This window comes from Pelodiscus sinensis, chromosome 11 (assembly GCF_052426305.1).
Source record: "Pelodiscus sinensis isolate ZL-2025 chromosome 11, ASM5242630v1, whole genome shotgun sequence".
In the NCBI taxonomy this organism is placed as follows: domain Eukaryota; kingdom Metazoa; phylum Chordata; order Testudines; family Trionychidae; genus Pelodiscus; species Pelodiscus sinensis.
In genome coordinates, this window is record NC_143062.1 from 28140491 (window position 1) to 28168106 (window position 27616).

Below are 27616 nucleotides of genomic sequence, written 5' to 3' on the forward strand. Positions count from 1 at the left end.
AAATATGTGACTAATTAGAGGTACACCAGAGAAAACAGCGTGGTGTTCTGCTTCCTGTAGAGTCTCCTAGAGCAGTGTTTTGTGTAGGTATTTCCAGGGAATCTTGAAATCCCCCTTCCCATTACATGTTGTGGTCTCTGTCCTGGCTCCCTCCTCTCCCTGTAACAAAAAACAGGACTATGTAGCACTTTAAAGACTAACAAGATGGTTTATTAGGTGATGAGCTTTCGTGAGCCAGACACACTTCCTCAGATCAAATAGTGGAAGAAAATTGTCACAACCATATATACCAAAGGATACAATTAAAAAAATGAACACATATGAAAAGGACAAATCAAATTTCAGAACAGAAGGGAGATGGGGGGGGGGGGGGAGGTGCTACATTTCTATCACTCCTCTCCCTATAATCTGTGTCATTGTTTGGTCAGTCTAATTTACATTGCAATCTCCTTGTGACAGAGATCTAGGTATTTCGGTATCTGTCCTTGCATAATGATGACTATAAAACTGTGGTGTCCAAGATGCTAGCCACATGCAGCTATTTGGCTGGTTGAGTGTGGCTAGTTCTCTATAGCAGTAGCCGCTAGAGTGGCTACTTATTCAGAACTGGTTGGACCCCACAGCTATAAAATAATACAGTAGCATGAGTAGTGTTCATGTGTATCCCTGCCCCCTTCTGGGTGGAATTGGAAATGGTCAGTTGTTCACAGCGTCTTTATTGCTAATACAGAAGATGGACAAGTGTACCTCCAGTGTTAGGGTCCTGGACTTTTGGGAGCACGATCTTCCTTTTCTCCCTGGTGCTGCCAAGTGGGAAATGCTGAGCAGTCAGAATGTGGAGTACAGCAACCTGTGTGACGTTCTAGGTGGCCACAGATTTGTTAGTGGTATGATTACTAACAGAAAGTGAGTTATTCAGATTTTGCAATTGAGTTGTGAGCAGCCTTGTGAATGCTGTGAACTGTGCCTTGCTGCTCACAGGGATGAGATCAGCGGCTTAGTTCAGTCACAGTAATCAAGGAACTGTCTTGATTGAAATAAGAGGAAGGCAGGCACTGTGTGGGATAGTTCGGGAACCAGGCAGAGCAGCTGTCTGCAATGTTCCCTCTAATTTTTTCCATCCATGCGTGGAATAAATTGTATGTGCACTGAAGCATGTGCAGATGTGTACCACCAATAGAAACACATGCTGTGGGTGCCCCGTCAATCAGCTGAGCAGGACCAGAATCTTCCCTGGGCCGCCACCCAAGCACTAAGCTTACTGGGAACGTGGGCTGTCTGGCTTGGGAAGGTGATCTTAGGCTAGCACTATAGGACATGCCGTGGATGTGTGTGGAAAAGGCATTCATATATATCTTGCTCCCCCCTTATTGCAGAGCTATTGTTAGGCCTGGACACCTGAGGGGAACCATTGGTGGAGGAAGGATGGCTTTATGGATAAGGCACTGGAACAGGAGTCAGGAGATCAGGTTCCTCTTTCTCTCCCAGGCCACTGATTCACTATATGGTGATGGGCAAGTCACTTCCCCTCTGTGGGTCTCAGTTTTCCCATCAGTAATGTTGTGGTCGGTGCTTAATTTGTAATGAAAAGGGGTCCAGGGCTCAAGCAGCTTTTTTACTTTCATAACTGACATGGCAAGTTCAGAGGTGCCAAGCATAGAGGTGCCAGGGCTGAGCCCTGACACACAAAAAGCACTGGTCATGGTGCTATTCCTTGGCCTTTCAGAATGTGGGGTGGGAGAGACAGACATTACATTAGTGTTTGCAAAAGGCTCAGACAAACCAATGCATGACAAAAGTTCTCCCCATGCTACATGGCAGTACCCTGGGAGTAAGGGTGAGGGATTTCATAGTGGACAGGCACTGCCCCAGAGTTGTCTGGGCTGTCAGCTGAGAGGGCTGCCTGTTTCTATAGGTTCCGAACTCTTCCTCTGAAGGCACACATTCCCAGAGGAAATTACCACCCTGCCTCTGTGAACTAATCCTCAGGCTTATCCGTGCAGCCTGTATGCCAGAGTTCAGGGTCTGCATAGCCTTTTGCCCTTCAATGGCTTCGTTCAATGTGCAGATCTTTCAGGCAAGTCCTTACGCATCAAGGTGCTGGCTTTACCATGTGGGTGTTAAAATTGCCTGGCATCTCACTGTGAGGCCTGCTGTAGGCTTAAAGCTTAGGCTGACCTACCTATGGCACTGTGGTGACAAATCTCTTTCTCCCCTCTACCCCCCCATAGCTATACATGGTGTAGATAAAGCCAGGTCAATGGAAGAATGCTTCTGTTGACCTAGCTACCTTGGCTTGGGGAGGTGACAGAAAAGCCCCTTCCGTCACTGAGTTCTGTCTCTTCACGATGGGGTTATAATGCTGGTGTTGCACTTGTAGAGTAGATGAGGCCGAAGTGTTGGTGTTTGAGCTATGGGAGCCTGGGCCAGATTTTCCATTTTGGCCTAGCTACTGTGCCCCACCCCAGAGATGGTTACATTTCAGAGGTGTGGGAAGTGATTAGTGAATATATCGCTTGCTAAGTGCTCTGGGCTCCTTTACGGTGGTCAGAGGAATGTGAGAGTGCTGTAATCGTTACTAATGCCAGGGCTGGCCGCTCTCGAAATCAGTTAACTCAGCAACCAAGAAGCTTTGCAGTTAAACACTTGCATCGATCTCTCCGTGCTGCTCCTCCATATTAGTCTGTGCAGTGTGTATATACAGCCGCGCAAACATCCCTCCAGGCTGGTACCTTACAGAGCCCTGGGGAGGGAGGGAGGAGGGGTTAGGACCTCAAACGCTGCCTGTGAAACAAGCAGCAAGGGCAACTTAACTTGGCACCCGCTCAGCTGGAGAGAGCTCCAGGGGCTGCCTAGAATTGCATTTACCATCCGGAGCAGGAGCCAAGGTTTGAAGCTTGAATTACCCCGTGCGCCAGAAAGGAGCTGGCAGGGCTGCTGCGACGGTGCCGCTAAGGCCGATCAGTCCAGGGCCCAGTTTGGTTCCATTGGTGCTGCTTGCTGAGCGATGCCACACATGGTCCCGATGGCGCTCTGGGGACGGGGGGCTGGTCGGGTGAGTGTGACTTCCTGCGGCTGGTGAGAAGAGAGGCTGGGAGGCAAGTGCACCTGGAAAGGTCTGTGCAGAGACTCAATGTGTGGGCTGTGCCTGCTCTGAAACCTCCCCACTCCCTCATCTGGAGCTCAGCCAGCTGGTTCCCTGCCTTGCGAGTGCTGAATTGTTGTCAAGGGATGCTGCTGTAGGTTTCGGGGTGGGGCGAATCCTGGCACCAGCCAAGTCAAGGTTGCGGTAACCCCCTTGCCGTGCGCAACCTCCCTCTTCTCTCAAAACTGGTGGGAAGTCGGGGGCGCCAGTGCTCCATTGGCTGATGCATTGAGGCACCTGGCCCTGACCCGGCGGTAGAGGGGCATGTTTTGGAAGATATGGCCCAGTAGCAGGCCTGAAGCGAGGGGGGGAGGGTAGCTGGCATTGGAGCTTTTCGGGGAGCAGAGGATGGAGGATTGGCTTGGCTGGTGACCTGGAGCTCAAGTCCCTGTGTGTTTGGTTTCTCCTCAGCAACACCAAAGGGACAGTGCAATGCAGTCCTTTTGTGAGTGCAGAGAGGTGGGCTGCTGGGTGGAGGGCAGGGAGAGGGGGTGTTGATGTTAGGCTGGTTGCAACTGAGAAAGAAATAACTTGGTGGGAAGGGAGAGTGGGGTGTGCTTGGAGTACTCTTGGGTACTGCTGCTAGTTTCCTGCCCTGTCCTGATAAGTGCTGGGTTTGCCATACCAGATAGGACTGCTCTCCCATTAGAGTCTGTCCCCCCACCTCCTCTGCTGGCTGCACCCTGAGACGCTGGAGCAAGGTGAATCTTTGTTCTTGCTGGCTATGTAGTCAGTGGTGTTGGGATGAAACCTAGCACAGTTACACAATCCCTGGAGCTGCCTGAGGCAGTGTTCCCTGCTATGCTGCTCCCCAGGTAATCCTCGGCATCCTCACGTCTACCTGCCCTGCTGGGTAGTCTCTACGCAAACTGAGCCAGAGTCTGAGATCTCAGCTGGAGGAGTGGATGCTCTTGTCCTTTCAGACTTCTTATGGAGGAGGGCAAAGGGGGGAGGGGGGTGATGTTTTGGAGGAACAGAAGATTTAACACCAGGCAGAGCGGCGGATGTCTGGGGAAACAGCTCCCTGGGGATGATCGTATTTTGCACCTACCGCTGCTTTCACCTGCTTTATGAATGTTCACCCTCCTGGTGCAGTAGGTCAGTAGTCTTACCCCTGTTCTTCAGAGGACCAAGAAACTGGAACGCAGGGAAGGGAAATGCCTCTCTGGAGGCCGCTGCAAGTCATTGGCAAAGACGGAATTAGACCCCCAAGAGACCTGTCTCCCCATCCCCCTGCTCTGACTCCAGCCAGGGTGTTCTCCTCTCAGTACATTTGGCACCATTTATTTCTCTCTTCCTTTGTGAAAGTCTCTCTCTGTCTTTATAAAAGTAACATCTCTTTAATGACCAGCCATTCAGCACATTAAAGTCCAATTAGGTAACTGGTGAAATGCAGAGAGAGCTTTGTAGGCTGCCTTGTGCTGCATGCACAGGCGGGGTGCGGGCGGGGGGTGCGGGTTTCCAGCCTCTTTGTTTAGGAGCGGGCTGCTTCGGCAGCATGGTGGGTGTGAAATGTTGTGGGGCTGGGTACCATGGCATGAGGCTGGGTACCGTGGGGGCTGGGTACCATGGTGTGGGGCTGGGTACCATGGTGTGGAGCGGGGTTCCAGGCCCCTAGTGGGTTGTTTTCTGGTGAGGGAAAGGGACTGGATTGCCATCTTGGACAATGGAAATCCCCAGTATACCCACAGCAAGCCACTGCCCCTGCCAGCGGACGGTGGCTTCTCTGCTGAGACAGCCAGGAAGGGGCCAGTTTGGTGCTGGTTAGGAGGATGGGTAGCCTTCAGATGGTAGCAACTTTGTCAGCATTGACCAGGGCTGGATTTAAACTTGGAGTGTGGAGGGGGCTCTATAGGCTGCTGCTTGTGCCTGAGCCACCTCGTCTCCCAGCCATGCAGCTCATTCAGGTGAGAGGTGAGCAGCTAGCTTTTCAGAGCAACCAGGTGTGGTTGTCCCCTGGCTCCTGAGCAGTGAACAAACCACCCCACGGACCAGATTTTAAAACCCACAGTGAATTAAGGTGCAGCTGCCAGGGGCCGGGGTGTGTGGACCTTCCGGTCACGATGGAACACTTGGTATTGCTAGGCCCTAATGAGTGCTCCTGTGCGCTGTGACTGGCTGTGCTTGTGGGGGCACGAAGGGCACACCCCATGGAGGCACTTGTGTGTGTTAGCACTCGAGAGCAAGCTGTGAGCCTGCTGCCTGCCCTGTGTGTGTTGAGCTGCTGCACGCTCACTCTGGGCGCTGAAGTGATGGGCGCATTTATGCTCTGTCCTCTCTGCCCTGAGAGCCAGGCTGGTTCTTTGGCCTAGTGATGCTGAGGGTGATTGTTCATCCACCCCGGCAAGTGAGTGCTTGACAGCACCCAAGAGCAAATTTCCCATGTCTGCTAGTGGGTGTCAGAGCATTGACAGGTTCCGCAGGGAGCTGCATTCGGCCCCCGCCTGGTGGGAGAGATGGTGCTTGTGGTCTGGGCCAGCAATTGTCAGGGAGGGGAAGCAAAGCGGCCATGAATGCCTAGAGGCTTGCTGGGGTGGTTTTAGGCAGTGCTGTGCTAATCAGCTCTTCCCTTCACACAGGTTGTGGTGCCAGGAATGCCCCTGCTCCCTCTACTGCGGGGGCAGGCCTGAGGTGGAAGGTGGGCGAATGTGGCTTTCTGTGATTCTGCCCCCTGCCCAGTTGCGTGTGGGTGAGGGGAGTGTCGTGCTGCAGGAGGACAGAAGGGCCATTGCATTTCCTGTGCATGGCACTGGAAACCTGCTAGGCCCCCCGAGGGCTGTGAGATACCAAGGCCCCAGAAATTCAGAGTGGTGGTGGTGGGGGGGGGGGGAAGACGAGCCCCAAAAGAAAAGAGTTAACGTTATAACTTGAGCTGCAGAAGACTTGCCTAACCCTGTTCTTGTCTTCCCTTTAGGGCTGACCAGGCTGCCAGTGTCCATGATGCCCTGAATGTAGAGCCTAGCAGAAGCAGAGGAAACCTTGGCCCTGTACTATCCCCTCCCCTTTCCCTGTCCCTCTCTTTTGGGTTGGCTTCTATTTATTTTGTGGCTGGGTTTGTGCACGGCTCTGGTCGGATGTGACGCTGCTGCAATGTGGCTCCTTCGGCTCAAGCAGCACTTGTCTGTTAACATCTGGACTCTGCTGCTTTTGGGGAGCGCCTGGCTACCACTCGCAGAAGGCACCCCCAAGTCACCTTTTAGGACTTTTTCTGTCACAGACTGGAGCTTGACACACCTGGTGGTGCACAACAAAACTGGGGAGGTTTACGTGGGTGCTGTCAACCGGATCTACAAGCTCTCCAACAACCTGACGCTGTTGCGTGCCCATGTGACGGGGCCGGTGGATGATAACGAGAAGTGCTATCCGCCCCCCAGCGTCCAGTCCTGTCCCCACGGGCTGGTCACCACCAACAATGTCAACAAGCTGCTGCTGGTGGACTACTCAGAGAATCGGCTCATTGCCTGTGGCAGTGCCTCCCAGGGCATCTGCCAGTTCCTCCGTTTGGACGACCTCTTCAAGCTGGGGGAGCCCCACCACCGCAAGGAACACTACCTCTCCAGTGTCAACGAGTCTGGCACCATGTCGGGTGTCATCATCGAGGTGCTTAATGGACACAACAAGCTCTTCATCGGGACGCCGATCGATGGGAAGTCTGAGTATTTCCCCACTCTCTCCAGCCGCAAGCTGATGGCCAACGAGGAGAACGCGGAGATGTTTGGCTTCGTCTACCAGGATGAGTTTGTCTCCTCCCAGCTCAAGATCCCCTCGGACACGCTCTCCAAGTTCCCCACATTTGACATTTACTACATCTATAGCTTCAGCAGCGAGCAGTTTGTCTACTACCTGACCTTGCAGCTGGACACCCAGCTCACCTCGCCTGACTCCACTGGGGAGCAGTTCTTCACCTCCAAGATCGTCCGCCTCTGTGTGGACGACCCCAAGTTCTACTCCTACGTGGAGTTCCCCATCGGCTGCGTGCGTGACGGCGTCGAGTACCGCCTCATCCAGGACGCGTACCTCAGCAAGCCCGGCAAGGAACTTGCCAAGCAGCTGGGCATCTCGGAGCAGGAAGACATCCTCTTCACTGTTTTCTCTCAGGGCCAGAAGAACAGGGTCAAGCCACCCAAGGAGTCCATCCTCTGCCTCTTCACTCTGAAAAAGATCAAAGACAAGATCAAGGAGCGCATCCAGTCCTGCTACCGAGGGGAGGGAAAGCTGTCGCTGCCCTGGCTCTTGAACAAGGAATTGGGCTGCATCAACTCGGTAAGTGCCCGCATAGCTCTGGCTGAAGGGGCTGCCTTCTGGTCCTGTGGATTTTCCTCCCTCTTAGTCACCCGGCCTGAGTGCTGCCTGCTCAGATGGGCTTCTCGCCTGTTGAGAACGGTGTCCAGCAGGACAGGGCATTTAGTAGCATCCCATGCTAAGGGTGGAGCATGAAGTCATGGCTGTGGTGCTGGATGGTCACTGGGTTTTAGAGTAAACAAGTATTAACCGGTGATGGCTGGCCAGAACCAAATGGCTCTGTGCTGATTTGGAATCCCAACATGTTTGTTGATCCAACCCTGTTTAGTAGAGTCAGTTCTGCCCCAATTTGACCTACTGTAATGTGGGGTAGAGGGCTGGGGGAGGATAACAACAGCATCAGAAAGTGCCCAATGCGCCCAGAAACATTTTGATGTTCCTACTTTGGTACCCACCAGATCCTTAGGGAGGAAGGTGCATGGAGACCTCTTTCTCCTCCTTGTTGCATGAGCTTCTGCTGGGACAATTGTGCAGGGGTACAGAGTGATACACTCTCCAGGGCCTAGGGCCCCTGCTAGCAATGCTGAATCTTCCCCAATTTGGTGAAAGTGTAACACGCACCCCAGGGCCCAGGCAGCAGGATGGTGGAGAGGATACCTTGCAGTGCAGTGCCTGGCTGTGTCTGTCCATGAACAGCTAACTCTGCTGTGCATGAGGTGAGGGACTGGGAAGGCAGGGATGGGACTGGCTAGGTGCAATCAGTAACTGTTCCCCTCTTTGCCTTCTGCAGCATTGCCAGAGTTGATCCCCTCCCAGGAGGGAATTCTTGGAATGGTGCAGGGGCAACTAATCTCCTTGCAGATCAGGCTAATGACATGCTTCAGAGAGCTAGCCCTGGTAACTGCGGATTATGGGAGGGCAGCCTGCCCTTTCCAGGCCCAGGTGGCTCCTGTCTGCTGGTCGATGCCAGTGCTCAGAGTGGAGTTGGCTGCGGCTCAGAGTGAGAGCCCTTGCAAATGGCATCTGTGGCTTTTGAGAAGGTCAGAGAGAACCTCCAAAGCAGCTGCATGTGACTGAGAACATGGGTGGAGGAGGCAAGAGTCAGAGCGTGGATGGCAGCTTCATTCAGTGTTTAGCACCCAAAGCTCTGGATAGGGATCTTAAATTTAGTTTAATCAACTAGTCAATAAGCAGAGGCACAGTGTCTGGGACTGGGTGCGAGCCGGGAATCCGTTGATTCCCGGCTCATGCCCAGTTCCCGCTAGCCCTCTGCCTCCCTAGCTCCCCACAGAGACAGTGCTGGGGAAACCGGCTTTTAAGCCTGCTCCCCCCAGCACTGGCTGCTCCCCCCCTCCCTTGCAGCAAGGGGGGGAAGTGACTAGCTGAGGGACTAGTCAACTATCCGATAAGCTTATGCTTATTGGATAGTCGACTAGTCACGTAAATCCCTAGCTCTGGAAGGATTTGCTGCCTGCTCTCTAGCCCTTGTTTATCCTGAGTGCACCTGTTGCATACCCTGTAGCATGAATTGGTGAGAAGGGAAGTGTGAGTGTGTCTGACTGCATAATTGCTACCCTCCGGCCCCCTTTAGAACAGCTGGTCATTCTGGTCAGCATCTTCCCAACCATCCCAGGGCGCCTGGGTTCAAACATGTTCTGCTCCTGCTGGAAAATGATCATTCCTGTGAGCTGCCGGCTGCCTGCAAGAGGCTGGATCAAACAGCCAGACCCTGGGCCCTTGCTGCTGGGCAGCCCTGCCTTTGGCAGACTCAGAGAGAGACTCTGTCTCTGACATAGGATCCTGCCTTCTCTTTTCTGTGATCTTGTGAATACCTGGAGCATGTATGGCCCATTCAGCCTCTGTCAAGCTTCTCTCTGTCCTTGTGCCCTTTCTCATCCTCCCTCCCCCTGGTGTAGGACTCTTCCTGAAGGAAGGCTTTCCATGCTGGTTGCTCCTTAACTCATCAGACCTGTTTCCCTGGCTGCTGCAGGCCTGGAAAATCTTCCTGCTCCGGCTCTCTTGGCAGCTCGTTCGTTCCTGAGTGTGTTCAGAGGATGTGCTGAGCAAGCCAGCTCCTGTCTGGATCCTGCAGTGACAGCTCCCTAATTCTTGCCTGCACAGTTCCCAAGAGGATCTGTCAGGACCCCACTTGGAATTTGTCTGGCTGTAGAGCTTCTTTCAGAGTCGCTCAGGGCCTGGGGAGCGTGGCCGCTCTCGTTAGGTATAATGGCCTGGCTTTGTCCTTAGGGCAGCAGGCAGGGAGGCGATACGAAGAGGGAATGTCCACGTGCAGCGATGCACCAAACATGCCTGGGATTCTCGTTCCCCCCCCCCCACCTAAGAGGGGGAAGTAGGAGTGTGAGGGGTACTGCAGCACCCCCAGGTTTTGAGCATCCCGCCTGCCAGCCCTGCACTGCTACTGCCTGGGGTCCCGGTTGCTGGGCCTGCTGCTGCTTCCCAGGGGCTCCACCGCTGGTCCCAGGGTCCCTCCTGGCCACTGGCCCCAGTGGTAAGGGCTGGTGAGGGGCATGGACATGGGTAAGGAGAAGTGCAGCTCGGCACTCCCACTCCAAAAACTGTTCCAGTGCCACTGTGTCCCTGCAAGCCAAGCTGTGAGAGGTGCCCAGAGCATTGGGAGAGGGTGACTCCACCACTTGTATCCAGGGCACATGCATGGGGACTGGCAGCGCGTGGGGCAGCAGCCTGTCCTAGGTGTGAGACGCGTGGGCGGTAGAAGGCAGTTAGTAGCAAACCACTGCCCCTGGGGATGTGGGAGCCAGCCAGGGCTGTAATCCCCAGCCTGCTGTTTCCCGATCTAGTGAAAGTCTCTTGTTTGTCCCGAGGGAAGCATTTCCCCCAGGCCGTTGCTAACACACGAATGCGGCTGCCAGCTTATTGCCCTGTTTTGCTGCATGAAGTCTGTGGCAAGGGGGTGCTGAGCCTGCTTGGCTTATGAACTACGGCTGGCTTCTTTTCCAGCTGATATTATAAAATATAAATGGTCACAGGGAAGCTATTTCAGCTACTCGGGATGATGGGAGAGTAATATATCCAGGCCTCTATAAACTGGTATGGTCTGGGCAACCTCTCGCAGCCTGGGCTAAAGGCTGCAGCTCAGATCCTTAACAGGGGGTGATTCAGCCCAGGTCCACTGAAATCGATTGAGCTATACCAGTTTACCTCACCTGAGGATCTGGCCCAGCCATAAACTGGTGCTTGTCTTCAGTGGGCTTTCTACCTGCTTACACCAGGGCTGAACGGAGTCCCCTGTCAGCACTAGTGTGGCTCAGGGGTTTAATGCTCTGCCCCTCTCTTTTGAGACTTGGCTAGATCACTGTGAAACAACTGGTCTGCAGGCTAGCACAGTGGGGCACTGGCAGAGTGATGGTGGGGCCCAGCCTGGAGCAGCGGGGGGGCTGCAGGGCCAGCACTAAGGTGGGTTGAAAGAGTTGGGTTGTGGATAACAGGGGGAGGCATAGCGGGGTGCTGGGCGCGTCCTTGCTGTTTCTTGCTCTGGCCAGCAGAGCCTTTGCCCACAATTCTAGAGCAGCCCCCGTGGACCCCGCATGCTGGAGCCTCTGTGGGGTTTATCTTTTCTAAGCCATGGTGTTGTGCTCAGTGGGCTGGGCCTGGCAGTGCCCTTCTCCCAATGGGCTTCACTGTCAGCTACTTATTGCTGGCATGTCAGGGGGCTGCGTAGTACAGAAGGAACCTCTAAATAGTCCCTACTCCCCCCCACCCCCGAGTCTCACTCTGTGTAGAGTGGCCATCTGAGCCCCTGGCATTACCCCTTCAAGGGGGAGCCAGCCAGAGGACAGCTGGCCGTGCTGAGCATCCATTCTGGTTGGTACTAGGGAGTGGGGATGTTAAATATCGGTTAATTGAATAGTCGACTCACCTTGTGAACTTTTATCGGTTACTTGACTATTCTATAGTCCCCAGGGGTGGGGCCAGCGGCCAGTGTGCTCCCGCCTCACTCCTGAGAAGCCCCCTGCCACTCTGCGCTGCTGCCTCTGTATCAGAGGCAGCAATGTGGGGTGCCAGGCGGGAGCTGGTCCGCGAGGGGAGCCAGTTTAAAACCATACAGAGGTAGCAGCACGGGATGGCAGCAGCCCCTGTTGGGGGTGAGGGGGTCTGAGCTCCTGGACCCTGCATGAGCCAGAACTAAGCTGGGCTGCCTGTCCACCTGGCTCCTAATACGCTTTAAATGCAGAGCCGCAGCAGAGGGAGGTCCCGGACCCAGTGCAAGCCAGGACTGAGCTGGGCTGCTGGCCAGCCTGTTAAAAAATTTATTGGCGGTCGGGGTGGGAGAGGGGTGTAGTCTATAGCATTAACCAATAACTTTTTTCTTATTGGTTAATTAGTTAATTGTCTATATCAGGGGTTCTCAAACTTTGTGATACTGTGACCCCCCCCAAGTTGCTTGCGACCCCCCCCCGGGGGGTCAGGACCCACAGTTTGAGAAACGCAGGTCTATACTACTACATCCCTACTGGGGAGTGCAGCAGGAGCCATGCCTGGGGGTGGGCCCCCGCTTGGAATAACACAAGGGAAGGCTTTTTTTTCCCACTGGAGTTTCTCAGGTGCCCTCTTGCAGGTTGCAGTCCCCCCACGAAAGGGGGCTGCCCTCTGAGAGCATATGCCTTAACCACAGCCACCTGGAGCACATAGGCATTCCCGTGGAGCAGTCCAAGGCAGCCCCTCCTTTGTCCTCTCCAGAGCTCGCAGGGAGACAGCTAACAGCTGCCTGACAAAGTAAAGGGTTTGCTGTCAAGAGCACTGGGCTCACAAATCTGATTTTGGCTTCAAACTAATTCAATTCTGGCGGAAAATGATGAAATCGTTACACTGCTGCCCGCTGGGTCACACGACTGCTGACTCTGGGAACGGAGCTGCCTGCCTCTCTCTCTTGCTCTGACTCTCACTCCTGTTTCCTCTCTTCGCTGCCCTTGGCCTGCACCCAGCTTTCTTGGGGACCCAGCTGTGGCTCAGAGCAGCTCTTCTGTTCCCTTTGGGCTTTCCCGAAGCAAGGTGCTGAATGGGAGAGAGATGTGTAAGGAGGGCAGTGTCACCTTGCCTCTGAGCTGGTGGGTGTGTGCATGGAGGGCTGGATGTGCCATTCAGCCGAAGGAAGGGTTTATGATCCTTCGCCAGGTCTCCTGCTGGATTGGCACAGGGGAGCAAGTTTGATGTCTGAAATGAGCTGTGCAGAGGGATGTTCTGAGCACCGAGGACTTCAGCCGGGGTAGGGGAGCTGGGTGCAGAACCAGATCTTTAGCATTCTTTGCACTCCAGGCAGACTTTGCTCCTGGAGCTCCCTGATCCCTGTTGGGCAGGGTTAGTGGGCTTTGGGGTGCTTAGTGGCCCCTCGGGGAGCCTGATCAAAGTTTGCCCTGCAGACTGCCCTGCCTGAGTGTTCTGACAGCAGCTGCGGCAGAGCACGTGAGGGGTGAATGGGACGTGGATGTGATGCTCTCCTGTCTCCACCACTCAAGGGCCCTGTCCTGAGCCAGTGTTGGGTGAGGCAGGGCAGCATGGGTGCGTGTGGCTGCAGACTACTGATTCCCTGCTAACCTTTGCTTGAAACCTCTCTCGGAAACATTGCAAAGATGGTCATTAGTGGCTCCTTTGGGTCTCTCTCTCTCTCTCTCCATCGCACCCTCCCTCTGCCAGCCTCTCCCCTTTCACGCCTTTTCTTGCCTTGGCGCAGGGCTAACAAAGCAAAAGGGAAGGAGCAAAGACCAAGCACGCAGCAGTGCCGCCGTTTGCTCACAAAGGTAGCAACCTCCAAGAAAACCAGTCTGGCTGGAAATCTGGCTGCTAAATCCCTTGTGGTCAGTTGTTCTTCCCCGCCACTGCATTGGCACCTCACTAGCATTGTTGCCAGGATCCAGCTTGCTTTGGCTGGCTGGCTCAGGGTAAAATGCTGGCCTGTGAGGCATTGAGATCTGGCAGCAACACTGCCCCGTGCAGGCCTTTGAACCCCGGTTGGAAACAGGATTTGTGGCCCCAGTTTTGGAGAACACAACGAACATTGGCAGCAGGGCCACACCCCTGCCTGGAGCTGTGATCACACAGACCTGTATGCAGGGTGTGTGTGAAGGGTGCGAACGTACCTTCCCCTTATAGTTCGCCACGGGGGCTGATTCTGGCTGACCTAGGGAGTGAAGGGGTGGCCCGTTGCCCCAACCTCCCTTCCCATGTTCTCTGGCCTGCCGGAGGAAAGCAGGGAGGCACGCTGCAACAGCCTCCCTCCTCCATGCTCCAGTTGGCTGGGGAAGGCTGGGCTGATTTTCCTCTTCCTCACTAAGTGGCAAGGCTGGGGGCAGGGCTGGGCAGTGGAGGAGGGGGAGCAGCCACCAGCCCCCTCCACACACAAATTTCTGCATACAGGCTGGCCACACCACTTCTGAAAGGCTGTGCAGAGATGGGCTGAGCCAGGGCTTGAATGGGAGAAGTCTAGAGAGAAATCTGGGCGTTTTGGCAAGGGGCTGCTAGTAACTGACTGAGTGGTGGTTGCCTTTGTGAGCCAGTCTTGAGCAGGAGAGTGCTGGGTTGCTGAAGGAGCCTGGGATGGGGGACTGAGGTCTTGATTTTGGGGCTCTTTAATGGCGTTCTGTCCAGAGATGTAAATGGACTGGCCCAAGTCCAGTTCAGCCAATAACTGCGTTCCTAAATTCCGCTGCAGGTTCAACTAGACGTGGCATTCTTCACTTCCTGTCCTAAATGGTTATGCTGCTGTGTGCTGTGAAACAGCTCTCTGGTTCCACCCCCGCACGTGGCTGCATTTCTGCAGTAACAGAATGATCCTTGTGCATACAGCTCATGAAGCAGTTTGCAGAATGTGTCGGGAGCTTCCAGGGTGAAATGTTGGTCATTATCATAGTCCGTACTCGGGGGTGAGGAGGAGCACCAGCCTTCCTCCCTCTTCATGGAAGATGTGGAAAGAATACAACTTCCCAGGTACAGGAGACCGTGATGGTTTCTAAGTGCCCTTTGCTTTCCTATGGCTCCAACAGATCAAATGTACCTTGTAATATGTGACAGCTGTTATCTTGGCTAACACCAGGGAGTGAACATAGGACCCGGCTAGAACTACAAGGATAAGTCTCTATAGCTTGAGCTAAAGAGCCGGGCTCTGCAGCTGCTGTCTGAGACACTCGCATCTTCTGTGCATTGGGCATAGAAAGGGAGACACAACACACGCTGGCCAGTGGCATGCATAGATATTCCCTCCCCTCTGTCCTGGGCAGCTCTCGTAGCCCTCACCATTGTTGCATAAGCATTGGCAGGCAGAGTTGGATTCTGTGTATTCTCAGGAAAGCTCAGGGCTCTGACAAAGACTGACCTTGGTGAAATCCCGTGAGGCAACTTGTCTGAACGGACAATAGTCTGGAGGTTTGGTTAGAGGCCACCTCCCTTTCCTTTCCAGCTCTGGGCGCTGGGGGGGGGGGGAAGAGTAACCAATTTCTGTGTTCTTGTAGGGTACCTCAACACTGCACGCTTCTTTCAAAATAGCACATCTATACTAAGGGGAAGCTTCAAAATTAGTCCGAGGCAGGCTTCCCTAATGTGGACGTGCTACCTCGATTTAGAGCCCCAGGAAGCACTGGGGAGTAATTAGTTTGAATGGCCCTGGCTCAGCTATTTCAAAATAGCAGCAGTGGGGCGTCCACACTGCAGCTCTTTTGAAATAGCTCTTTCAGAATAGGCGTTATTCCTTGTGGAATGAGGGTTACAGAAGTTGGAATAAGCCATCTGTTACTTTGAATTTATTTTGAAATAAGGGAATTGCTGTGTAGACGCATTATTTTGGAATAATGTCAGTTATTTTGAAATAACCGTGCTGTGTAGATGCACCTTCAGTGATGAAGGAGCTGACTGATTGTTCCCCAGGTAGGACCTCCACAAGTAACTGGGGCACAAGATGCTCTTTGCTACCATTGCAGGAATTGGTTCTCTCAGGGTTTATTACAGTGCATGGCAGCTCTGGCGCTGGGATTATGATGGAACTTGGGAGGGTTTCACCTTCCTTAAAGTACAGAGGTGGTGGCTGCCACACGCCATTGCCAGCACTACCTGTGCTAAAGCCATGTCTCTCTGCAAGGTGCTGGGCCGGACCTTTGGGCCTGGAAAAATTCCTTCCCCTGATCTGCTTTTGCAGGCCAAGCAGAATAGGAGGCACAGCAGAGGAAAGTGCTGCCAGATCTCAAACCAAGTCCTCAGCATCTCACACTCTGCTAGCAATACCCAAACCACATCCTCCAGTAAAAACTTTAAAACAATGTCATTTTGTGTTAGTTTCTAACTTGCTGCAGGACCATGCTGTAGTAAAAGCTACTCCTCCGAGGCTTTTACACATCCTCCAGAGTGCAAAGCCAGTAGGTGTGAATCCCCTCACCCATTGCTGCCTTCTCTGGGGCAGGCTGTAGCAGCCCATGAACAGGAAGCGAAGGATATTGCCTCCAGCTGACACTGTAGTGTTCATTCTAAGGAGGCTGAATATAATTGCCCAGGTTGGAAGCTGCCCAGGACTCTGGGGTTAATGTGCGTTTGGAGTGAAAAATATCGCTCACTCCTGGTCAGGATTTCTGGTTTAAAGTCTCATTTGGAAGGCAGAAGAGTCATGCTCTATTGCAGTGGTAGGCAGGGGGGATTTCTCTGTGTTGGAAGGCCCTGTCAGTCAAGATTAATCTCCTGACAGTGGAGGGGCTGGGGGAAGGGCAGTCTCATGATGAACCTCACCCTTTTCTTTTGAGCCCATCCAGCAGCTTTGTAAGGATCCTATTCATCTCCCGCTCTAGCCTCAACTGAACAGGGCTCACACACAAGTATCTCTCATACGGCAGGGTTCAGGGGACAAGGGTGAAAGGAACTGGAGGGGGATGTGGCTTTTGGATAAGCTGCCCCCTTTTTCTCCCCAGCCGAGTTCCCAGGGCTCATGACCACGGCCTCCTTAGCGCAGCATCATCCTTGTGTTTTGGTTCCAGCTGCTGCCGCGGCAGCATGAACTTTTGAATAGCTAATCTCTAAGTGCTGTGGGCTATCGCGGAGCCCACGCTGGAGCCAGAAGGAGAGGCCGCCAGACTTGGCTGAGCGCTTGGAAGATGTTAGTGGTTCCTCCTGAACGCTGAAGAGCTCAACAAAGTTGGCTGGGAAACTAATACCATCCTGTCTGTTTTTCTTTCTTTCCCCGGCTGGGACCAGGAATTTATCGTCTGAAAGAGGCAGAGCTGGAGTGGGAAACCACATTGGGTGGTTGTGAGGGTCTCAGCATAGCCATCTAAACCTCCCCCCACTTTCCTGCCTTCCTCCCATGGCCTCTGTAGGGCTTGGGGAGGGCCGGTACCTACTACCTAGAGGCTGGGGTGCTTCACTTCAGACTCAGCGGGCTGAGTTTAGAAACAATCCAATAATGGCAGCGATTCACTGAGGGCCTGCATGCCTCTGCTAAATGGGCTCTAGCCAGAGCTGACTCAGAGTGCCTGTGAACCCCTGCAGTGCTAGATGAGAAATCACAGGCTCCTTAGATTTGCGTGTCTATTGTTCTGCTTCACCACTCTGCAGGGCAAACCCGTGGGACCAGAGGTATGTCTGGTTCTATTGACCTAAGTCCTTACAGTGCCACGTTGGTGGAGTTTGATCACCTCCCTGACCAAGGTATCTTCACAGCTCTTCTCCTTGTCACTTCGCAGAGGGGGAAAAGCCCCAGTCCAGCAGAGTGTTTGACCCAGTGCTTGGGTGTGTTGCTGAATCAAGTGGCTTGTCCAGCTTCACACAGAAAGCTTGTGGCAGACTGAGGAATTGAACTTGGATTGCCTGCATTTCAGCCCAGCACTTCAGTCGCTAGAAAATTTGTCCACTGCTTGTCGAAGAGGGGTTAATTTTGCTGCCTGACTGAAGGTCTCTCTCTCTCTCTCCTCCTTCCTCCCCCTCCCCCCACAGAGCAGGTGGGACATGTCTTGTTCTTGGGGAAGCTTTCTCCACCTAGGCCAGAAGTTGGTAAAATATGGCCGGTGGGCCAAACCCATCCTACCAGCATCCCACAGCCCCAGCGGGACCCTCAGGCAGGCTCCCTACCTTCCTCACCCACGCATGCTCGCTCAGGATGCTTGGCTATGGGATCCATGTGCTTTCTGCGCACTGCATGCCTCCCTGTGTGCATTCCCCCCCCACCCCTCCTGCACAGTCTTACAGCTCTTGGATTGTGCTTGTGGCACAGGCTGTGTGTGGCGGTCCTTCCTCAAGGGGTGCACAGTGCACAGAGAGCACATGACCCCCGCAACTGGACGCTTTGATCAGCATGCAGGGCTGCAGCAGGCAGGGAGCCTGCCTGAGGTCCTGCTTCGGGCCGGGTGTTGCCTATCTAAGTGTCTCCTGTCCAGAGCCTGCACCTAGCACCCTGTCTCCTCCCTCTCCCCAACTCTCTGCTCCCCCTCCTGCATCCATGCTCCAGACAATGTTCCTGCTAATCTTTTCGATCCATGTGCAGAATATTTTTTTATATGCACTAAGCAGGGTGGATTGATTTAAATCATGATTTAAATCACCCCCCAAAAATCATTGATTTAGATAAAGTTTTCCCACTGATATTACTTCATATATTTCTTCAAACAATAGTGCAAATCTCATCACTAAAACATGTTCATTTACAGCTCGGTGTAGCATTTTACATAATCTAAAAGGGTATAAGTTATGTAATGTTTTTTAGATAACTTGGTTTCTATTAAGTTAAGAAACAATACATAATACTCATTACCTGTGTCAAGCTGCAGATGCAGAAGCAGTACATTAGGAACGGTAAGAGCTAAATCACACACACAAACACAATAGTGCTTATATTTTATTAAACTAAATCTTAAATATTACATAAATGTTTCACATTTGCAATTGAAGCAGTCTCCTGAGTTGCCGGCTGACAGTTGTCCTTAAACTCCATTAAAAAAAAATCCAATTTTATTAACTCTAACAGACAAGTCCTCAGAACACTAAATGTATGGTGTCCTTAAAACTTTACAACAAGCTCTCATCTTCCACACTTCTTCTATCATTTTGATGCAAATTTGATTTCAACTTACCAGAAGCTAAGACTGCTTAGAGTGCACTTAATTTTGGTGGAAGCCCCCATTGGAAAAAAAAGTATAGAATGGGGTTCTTCTGGGAAAGCTGAGTTATGCTGCAATAAAATAGAGAATAGACTTATGGCATCACCATTAAGGTCTGTCACCATAATGTTCCAAAGTACAGTACAAAGCATGTATTATGTAATATAAAATAAGAAAATGACACTCTGTGACAACTGGCAACTCTCTATTTCTCTTACTGAAGTTTTTTCTACTGTACACTTGGGTAATAAATTCTAAACTTTGTTAATTAATTAAACAAGCCATAAAGATTAGGTAAACTAAACTTTTTTTTCCCCTAGTAACATCCAACATAGTAAGCAAGTTGGGAATTTACTTATTAAATTCCACATATGCTAAAAGGCAGAGAGAAAGTCTGGAAGAATGATGCATTGTATAGTTGATCCACATTGTTCTTCTGATAGCGCCACATCATTTTCTCCCAATTAGCAGTTTTCCTTATAATGTTTCATTCTTGCAGCTAGGACCTGCATTACCTTCTTGCTCTGCTTACATGTTTTACTTTTTTACTGGGAACAATTTTTTTTCAACACATTCCCAGACAGGGTCTCTCTTACACCTAGAAGCAACAACACTTTTTCTGTAGCAAAACTGTAGGGGAATATAGGAAGCTGTGAGTGTGCTGAATGTCTTCCATTTTCCTTTCCAGTCCACTCCTGTGTTCCTTTCTGCGCTGCCTTCATCCGTTCCCATATATTGCCCCTCTGTCCGTAGACAGTGTTTTTAGTAACTCTGCCGTGCTTGGCCCTGGTTCACCACCACATAAGTACAGAACAAAAACAATCCTATCCAGCCTGTGTTTGTGTCTGCTGCGCATTTCTGAGCAGATTAACAGAAATTGAAAACCCAGAACTTCTAAGGATTAAGATCTGGTAATTTATTTTTAAATGAGAAATTTAGTACTTTGATTTTTTGTAAATAAATAAATAAACAATCCAATTTTAAATAAAAAAATCAGATTAAAATAAAAACAGATTTTTATATTTTTTAAAAGCCTTAATTTTTATCCATCCTGGCACTGAGGCTTCTGTGTATGTGCACTACGAGTAGAAATGAAACCTAGTTGTAGATGCTCTGGTAATCAGCTGGGTAGCATTTGAATGTCTCCTGAGCAACTGCAAGAGTGCACAGCTTAAGGAACATTGGCTCCAGATCACAACCCAAACCCTCTGCACCTCCACTCCTGCACCCATAGACCTCACCAACCCTGCACCCCAGTCCGCTGCCCAAGATCACAATCCCCTCCTGCCCTAGGTCATAACCCAAACCCCTGCACACTCAAGTGCACCAGGTCACAATCTCATCCTAGAGACCCTGCACCCCCTCCGGCATCCCTCTAGATCAGAATCCTCTCCTGGACCCATACCCCTTCCTTTACCCAAACTCCCGTACAGATCCCCACACTTCCTCCTGCACCTCAGTCCTCTACCCCAAGCTCCGTTCTGCCCCCAACCTTCATCTCAGACCCCACACCTCCTCTATTAATATCATGGAGGATTGTGGCCCTTAACCACTTACCAAATTCTTGGAGTGGCCCCCCGTCAAACATTTCACCCTCTCCCCACCCCCCCGATCTAAGCGGTTGCTGTCTCTTCTGGAGTCCCTCATGCCTGAGGTGGAGGGTCCCTGTCTGGGAGAGACGATCAGATGCCATGGGCTGTCAGAGTCTTGGCTTCTCTAAAGTCTGCAGACAAGAGAGTGGATATTGCTGCCTCTGTTGAGGGTGTGGTCATGCAAATGTTTGTGTCTCTTGTGCCACTGGTGCTGGGCTGAGATAAATCCAGTCCTCTTTCACAGGAGTCACAGAGCAGAGATCAGGTGTTTGAAACTCCCTTTCACTGCTAAACCCAGGGCTAAACTCAAACAGTGACTTGGACGTGTAAGAGCTGGAGTCCCAGTCCTGCTGTCTTGAGCTACCCAGTCCCCATTGGCTCAAGAAAAATTAGCCTCCAGCTTCTCTCCGATTCTTCAGTGGGGGATTAGGTTGCCTGGGGATTTTCTGCATTGCACCAGAGTTTCAGAAAGATCTTGTCTGGTTTCAGACCCAGCTGCCCTTTGCCAGTGTGGCATTGCTGTGTTGTCTGGTCTGTCCAGATACTCACGTCTGTTTATGCCAGTGAGTTTTGGATGCAGGAATATGTGGTTCTAGACTGAGTACCAATAAACATCTCTGATGCCACCTGGAGCTGAATCCTGGCCTCCAGAAGAGGTGGGCCAATGCCCACACCCTGTAACAATGTCTCACCTCACACTAGTCCACCAATATTGGCTTTTAGCTTTGGTTTTGCTATCAAATGACCCTGGAGGCTTAAAGGTCCCCCAGCAGGCATTAGGAAGACAGATACTCAATGTCAGCTGAGGAAGAACATTTATAATGTGTTAACTGGCAAATTACTGGTCAATTAATAATACTAAATGGCATGAATCTTGCCTCTTCTGTCAGCTCCCTCATTGCTCTGGTAAGTGGGCCTGAAGAGAGGCAATGAGTTGAAGCGTCGGGGAGACAGCTACTTCCTGCCTGGATCACATCTGCTTTGTGTGTGTCTGAGGCCTGGTTTCTGTATTGCACGCTGGCCTTACTTCAGGGTGTTTTGTATCCGGACCCCTGAACACTACTAATTAACTTATCTATTCCCCCCCACCCTCCAAATGTCTCTAGTGCTGGTCCTGTAGAAGCGATGCTTCGCTATTAGGGTATGGGCTAGGGTCTCCCAATGAGTTAGTGGGTCCTTTGCCCCAGCTGATTAGGACAGAGACTGCTGGAAGGTCGATTGGGTCATCTTTTGCCGGCCAGGTATGTGCTTCAGCTGTACGAGGGCAATGTTTCCTCTAATCTTCTATCCATGTGTGGATTTTTTCCATCCATGTGCAGAATATTTTGTTTATGTTCACTGAGGCAAGTGTAAATGTGCCCTGCCAGTTGAAACCTACTCTGCTAATCACCAGGGCATGGCCACACAAGCACACAGCTAATAGGGTGTGTGTGTGTGTGTGTGTGTGTGTGTGTGTGTGTGTGTGTGTGTGTGTGTGTGTGTGTGTGTGTGTGTGTGTGTGTGTGTGTGTGTGTGTGTGTGTGTGTGTGTGTGCGCGCGCGCGCCTCTGATGAGGGTGTTGGCGAGTGTCTTCCCTCCCACTCCACCCCCCGGTCTTACCAATCCTGGCTTGACCTTGCCATGGTATCTGCCTGCATGTCCCTCGTGAGGCAGTTTGCTGTTAGTGAGCTAATCGTCGGTGTAACTGGTTGTTGAGGTGGTGGTGGCAGGCGGGTGCGTGCTGCTTGCAGCCTCAAGCGCAGCGGTGCAGCTGTATTTGTCGTTTCCCAGAGTTTGTTGAGATACAGCAGAGAGGAGTAAACACCATAAACATTTATCCTCTTGCATATTCAGCAGCAGATGAGGTTGGTGAAGCTGCAGATTGGAGTGCAGAGAGCAGTGTGACATGGAGAGTGCATTGGCTGTGAGGTGCTGTCGGCTTAAATACCTTCATTGGTTATTTTCCAGACTGCTCGGGACACGGGCTTTCTGTTCACCCCTACGCTGCTGCCTGCTATGCACGCCGTGAAGCCGAGGGAAGGGCTCAGTATGTTCTCTTCTTGGGAAAAGATGCCGGGGGCAGGATGTTGCACTGGGGAAGAAGATAGCCACCAGTAATTCCGGGCAGCAGGAGGGGATGTTGCCCTGGCAGAGCCTGTCAGGGTGGGCTTCCCTGAGCCTTGGAAGCTGCTGCAGTAATGGGGCTGAATGCACCAATCTGTGCTTCTCTTAGGGGCAATGACCAGATATATCTTCCTTCCTCTGGAACAGACTGTTCTGGCTGGCTGTGCCTTTGGGGTAGGGGTGGGCAATAATTTTTGGCAGGGGGCCACTCAAGATTTTGGAAAGTGGTCAAGGGTCACACTCTTCCATGATATTAATGTAGGAGATGCGGGGTCTGGGATGGAGGCTGGGTGCAGAGGTGAGTTTGGGGTAAGGGATTAGAGTGGAGGAGGGAGACTGGAGTCTGAGAGGGGGTGTGGGTGAAGGAGGCGGTTGTGACCTAGGGCAGGGGACTGGAGTGCAGGGGTTTGGGATATGACATAGGTTAGAAAGGGATTGTGATGTGGGGCAGGATATTAGGGTGCCAGATCTTGGAAGGGGGTATGGGTGCAAGAGGGCAACAAAGGGTTTGGGTATGTTAAGTGGTGGGAGGGCAGAGTTTTGGGACAGAGAGGGGCTGGGGTGCCAGAGGCAGGCTGTGGCCAGGAAACTTACCAGCCAGCAGACAAAGCTGCCTGCCTGCAGATCTAAGGTTTGCAGAGCTTAAAAGATTTGCCAGCCAGCCTGCCTGCTTGCTTGGCTATGTGTTTCAGTGAATAATTAAGCTGAGGAGAGGAGGTGTGGTTCTTCTTGGCTGCCTGTTATTCACAAGCAGTTCCCATTAGCTGGTTTCTGTCCAGAAATTGGCCAATGGGATTGTGCTGGGGGCGGGGCGGCTGCTGAATCTCCTCTCCCTCCCTCCAGTATTGAAACAGAAATGGAGCCCGGGCATGCAAGCAGGGGACCCTGCTTGGGGTTCCACGGTGCCTCTGTGGGCTGGATTCAGTGGCTTGGCCTGCGGGCCTGCTTTGGGGTCTAGTGGACCGGGTGGCTACAAGGGTAATGTTTAGAGATGTGTCTTATAGGGCTGGGCAGTAGGAACCCCCATTGCCATTAACACATAGTATCATATACAAGTAAAGATGTCTCCCTTGTGTGTGAGACTCTCCTTATGTCCTCATTTGCTGAATCCTTTGCAGCTTCCTCTAAGTTGGAGAAGGAAACGCAGATGCTGTGCTGGGGCTGAAGTTTAAAATGCTGAGTCGCAGCGCAAGTAGCTCTGGAGCCAGCTCAAGGCAGGACTGCTCAGTCCCGGCTTGTTGGCTCCTGGAGCTGCCCTCTGGCTATGTCTACGCTGCAGGCTTTTTGCGCAAGAACGCCTCTTCTTGCGCAAAAACTTGCAGAGAGTCTATGCTGCACGCACGTTCCTGCACAAGTACATTTACAGTACAGAGTCGGAAACTGGGCTTCTTCTGGAAGAGTTATTCCTCTCTCTACGAGGAATAAGCCCTCTTGTGCTAGAGCTCTTCCACAAGAAGGCAGTGTAGACAGGCAACATGAATTTCTTGCGCAAGAAATCCCTATGGCTAAAATGGCCATCAGAGCTTTCTTGCGGAAGAGAGCGTCCACACTGCCATGGACGCTCTTGTGCAAAAGCACATGGCAGTGTAGACACACTCTTGTGGAAGACCTTTTGCACAAGAACTCCTGTGCAAAACAGTTCTTGTGCAACAAGTCTGCAGTGTAGACGTAGCCCCGCTGTGCCTCTGCAGAGGCGCTTATTGACTGATCATATAGCTGATGCAAATTGTATCAACTATACGATTAGCCAGATTATCGCATTTTAACATCCTTACCCAGCCCTGATGGAGGCAAGGTTCTACTGGGGGTATTAGAGAAGGATGTGGGCCCCTGAGTTCACTTTGGTTTATCCCTGAAATAAGGGGTTTTCCAAGGTCCACGCCCCATTCTTTGTTTTGTGTTCGTAAGTTGAGGGCTCCTGACTCCTCTCCATGCCACTGATTTGGGATGAGGACTTTTTGGGTAGCGGGTAAAGCAGTCTGCCTCCAGGGGCCACTGACCCAGCCCTCTTTGAGTGCCAGTAAGGCCTTTGTGCAACATGCGTGGCTTTTCTAGAGGAATCTCTTGCCTGGTTGAGGGGGAGATAAGTCAGGCATGGAAAGGAGTCGACTTGTGACCGCGTTCTAAACCCATCACCCGAGCTAGAGGAAGTGAGAGCTGCTGAGCAAGCGAATGGAGCTGCAGCTGTGGCTTTGCAGGACAGGATCTCCTCCACAGGACTATTCCTACCTCGCTGTGCTCAGCACCATTGTGGTGCTGGTTGTGAACTGCAGCAGTGTTGTGAGCCCCTGGCCTCCTGGGTTAGCCATGAGGGCTCCTCTCACATACTGTAGAGAAAAAACAGGACTATGTAGCACTTTAAAGGCTAACAAGATGGTTTATTAGGCGATGAGCTTGTTTTTTGTTTCAGCTACACCAGACTAACACGACTACATTTCTATCACTATACTGTAGAGATTGTGTCCAGAGTCCTGTGGGAATTGCATGCTGTAGGCACCTTGAGAAAAAACAGGGAGGGGCCTGGTCCCAACTATAGTAAGTCAAACAGGAAATGAAAATGAAGTGCATGGCCATCCGTGGGGGGCTATTCAAAGCCCCTTTCCCAGGGATGTTAGTGAGCCAGGGCAGGATTGCATTCTGACCTTTGGAGAGTCTCTTGCGAGTGCACCCCCCCTTATCCCGTGCTGCAGGGGGTGACAGTCCCGGGGGTGATGGTTTCTGAGTGGGGCTTGCTGCTGCCCCCCTCCGCACTTCCCCCATATGTTACCCATGTGCTGTATGGAATTCAAACCCCTTAGGGACTGGAACAGGTTCTGAGCCCGTTCCTTGCCAAAAACTCCCCTCTGAACTCTGAGCTGCAGATGGAGCCTCTTCAAACAGAATCCCTCCGAGCCCCAAATGCCCCACGAGCCTCAGCACGTGTCATTCAGCAGCAGCCTCTGTGGAGTTCCTGTGCTCCACACCTGAGCTGGCTGCTGCCTCTTCTGGGCTTGGCATGAGTGCTTCACACCTGGAGGCTCCCTGGGATTGGGATTGCTGGGGGAGGAAAGTCCGGCTGGGATTGTGGAGGGATGGCATCAGACATGCAGTGCTTGGCTTACCGAGAGGTAGCAGTGCTGCAACAATTTGTACAGGGGGGTTGCTGTAAACCCTTTATATAGTGGAAACCACTTCAAGCCAGGGGGTGAGACAACTCCCTCACATGCCTTTTTCCAGCATCTGTGCCCACATGGGGCCTTCTGGGTAACCGAGTGCACCAGTGCCTGCCTGAAGGGCTTCCGTTGTTTCTCTTCAGTCCCCATTCTCCCTCCCTCTTTCTCCACATCTGCCAGAGCCTGGAACCCATGGTCAGAGGCTGTTGGACCTTGGGTTGTCATGGCAACACCTCTCCTCCCACTGAGGTGAAGATAGAAGCAGATTTCACGGTTCAGGGAATTTCCTAGTTCCTGACCCCTCTTCCCTGCGGTCTCCCCCCTTGCTGCAGCCCCCCCATCCCTGTCATCCTCTCTTAGCACCACATGGCTGGGCCTGCATTGGAGGCTGGAGGGGACGTGGCACAGACATTGCATGTTAAGTGCAGAAACCTCCTGTGTCCTTCCTCTCTCCTCTCATTGCTGTGGAAAAGAGAGTCTGACAAGGCTGCGGCAGAGCCAAGTGGGTTTGTCTCGGGTGCAGGATCTGGGAAAGGAGCATCCCAAGGAGAAGGATAAAATGACTCCCCAGCGTGGGCAGATGAGGCAGAAATGGTGCAGGCAGAATCCAGCTGTTGGGGCTGAGGCCCTTTCCTTTCCCTGGCTCACCTGCTGCTGCTTCTGAGCTGGCTGCCTTTTCTTTTTGTTTATTCACAATGTTGGTGACTCTGCTGCAAGGTGCTAGATTGGTAGTCACTGCGTGGATAGAAGCAGGACGCACTTTCCCCATACACTCCCCTTTGCTGCTGTTTCAGACCTGCCCTGGGCATCCCTTCTAGGGAGGGAGAAGGAAATTCAGGCTCTTTGAAACTTTGTTTTGGTTGCCCTGCCCAGGCTGTCATCGAGGGGACAAGGCCAGCTATGAGAGTGGCTTTTCCAGGGCAGATAGCAGAGTTATTAGAAATTGGACTGAGAGCAACATTTCTGGGCCTGCTGCCAGCTGTCTGAGAGGAGCCACTCTGCATCAGCACAGACCTAGGGCTGGATCAGAGTTGGTGATTTGTTGGGAGGACCCTATTCTGTTCCCTGGTCTGAGGCAGCATGGAGTGGTGCAGGGCCTTGGCATTGCTGTGAGGTGGATAGTCTCCCGATGATTGTGCAGATAATTTCTGCTGCCTCTCATTGGTTGTGGAGCAGGTACACAGGTTGCAGTTCTGTGCTCCCCAAACAGAGAGAGGGTGTGTGTCTGACAATCACACTGCAGCCTCTGCACTCTGCACCAGTTCTTCCCTCCACAGGCACCGAATGACTTCTCTGTGCCTTTCTCCCCTGCCTTTGGAGGCCATCAGGAATGAGCCCTTCAGTCCCGCAGCCCCCCTGTGCGGGAACTGCTTGGCTCTGCTGTGCTTCCATCTCCCTGGGCAGCAGCTACAGCGCTCGGTGAAAGGAACACTTGGGAAAATTGCCCTACATTTGTGTCGGCCAGTGCCGGGCACTGGCTGAGCTACAATGACTCTTGGCTGCTGTTCGAGCTCCCCTTTGAAAAGACTTCTCCTGAATCTGCAAACGCAGGAGAGTGTTTAACCAACAAGGGCGCCAGCTGATGCAGGCAGGGGATCTGTGGTCTAGCTGCGGCTGCCAAACTTGCTGGGGTTCAGCAGTGAGGGGGAGAACGGCAAGGGGAGGGGCGACACAGGATTCTGTTCCCTTCCTCCCACCTGGGAGCGTTGCCTGGCTGCCCAAATGCATTGTGGGGAAGTTCAGCTTCCGCTGCTGAAGGCACTAGGCAGACAGTGCTCCAACTGGCTGTGTTAACTCCTGTGTCCCCGAAGGGAGTGTAATGCTGGGCTGTTAGCCTGAAAGCTTGGAGATTGCTGCCTGCGGGGACAGCATGGGCAGCAGCATCTCCACCATGCTGAATGCTAAGTCCTGGAGGCAGAGGGGAGTTCAACCTCTCTTGTCCACTCGGTTCTTGGCCTCTCTGCTGTGACTGCCAGCAAGAGACGAGTTAGTGCCAGCAGTGGTGCATGTGAGGTGGCTGTTCCCAGAAAGTGGGCTGAGAGCCATCCAGCTCATGTTGCTGCACAGACGCTGGGCAGGATCACTTGGGGTCATCACTGGTGCTCCCTCTAAAATTTTCCACCCAGGAGCGGAGTGAGTCTTGTTTTGTGCACCAGTATTGAGTTCACGTGCGCTTGTTCGGATATGTGCCACTGGGGTACCCTAGTTATTAACAAATATCCTATAAACCTCGCCCTTTTCCCTCGGCTGCCATGTCTCCCACCCTCTCTTTGCCCC

The 27616-nt window shown here is 52.4% G+C and overlaps 1 protein-coding gene across 6 annotated transcripts in view; it reads left to right on the forward strand.

Annotated features, from left to right (window-relative positions):
• The window catches only part of PLXNA1 (plexin A1), a 356659-nt gene that overhangs the window by 87179 nt on the left and 241864 nt on the right, over positions 1–27616 (forward strand). For all 6 annotated transcript variants that reach the window (XM_075938783.2, XM_075938786.2, XM_075938785.2 and 3 more), the window contains one exon: positions 6060–7408. In XM_075938783.2, the coding sequence (XP_075794898.1) occupies positions 6236–7408 (1173 nt within the window). In that variant the 5' untranslated portion in view covers positions 6060–6235. The remainder of the gene's footprint in view (positions 1–6059; positions 7409–27616) is intronic.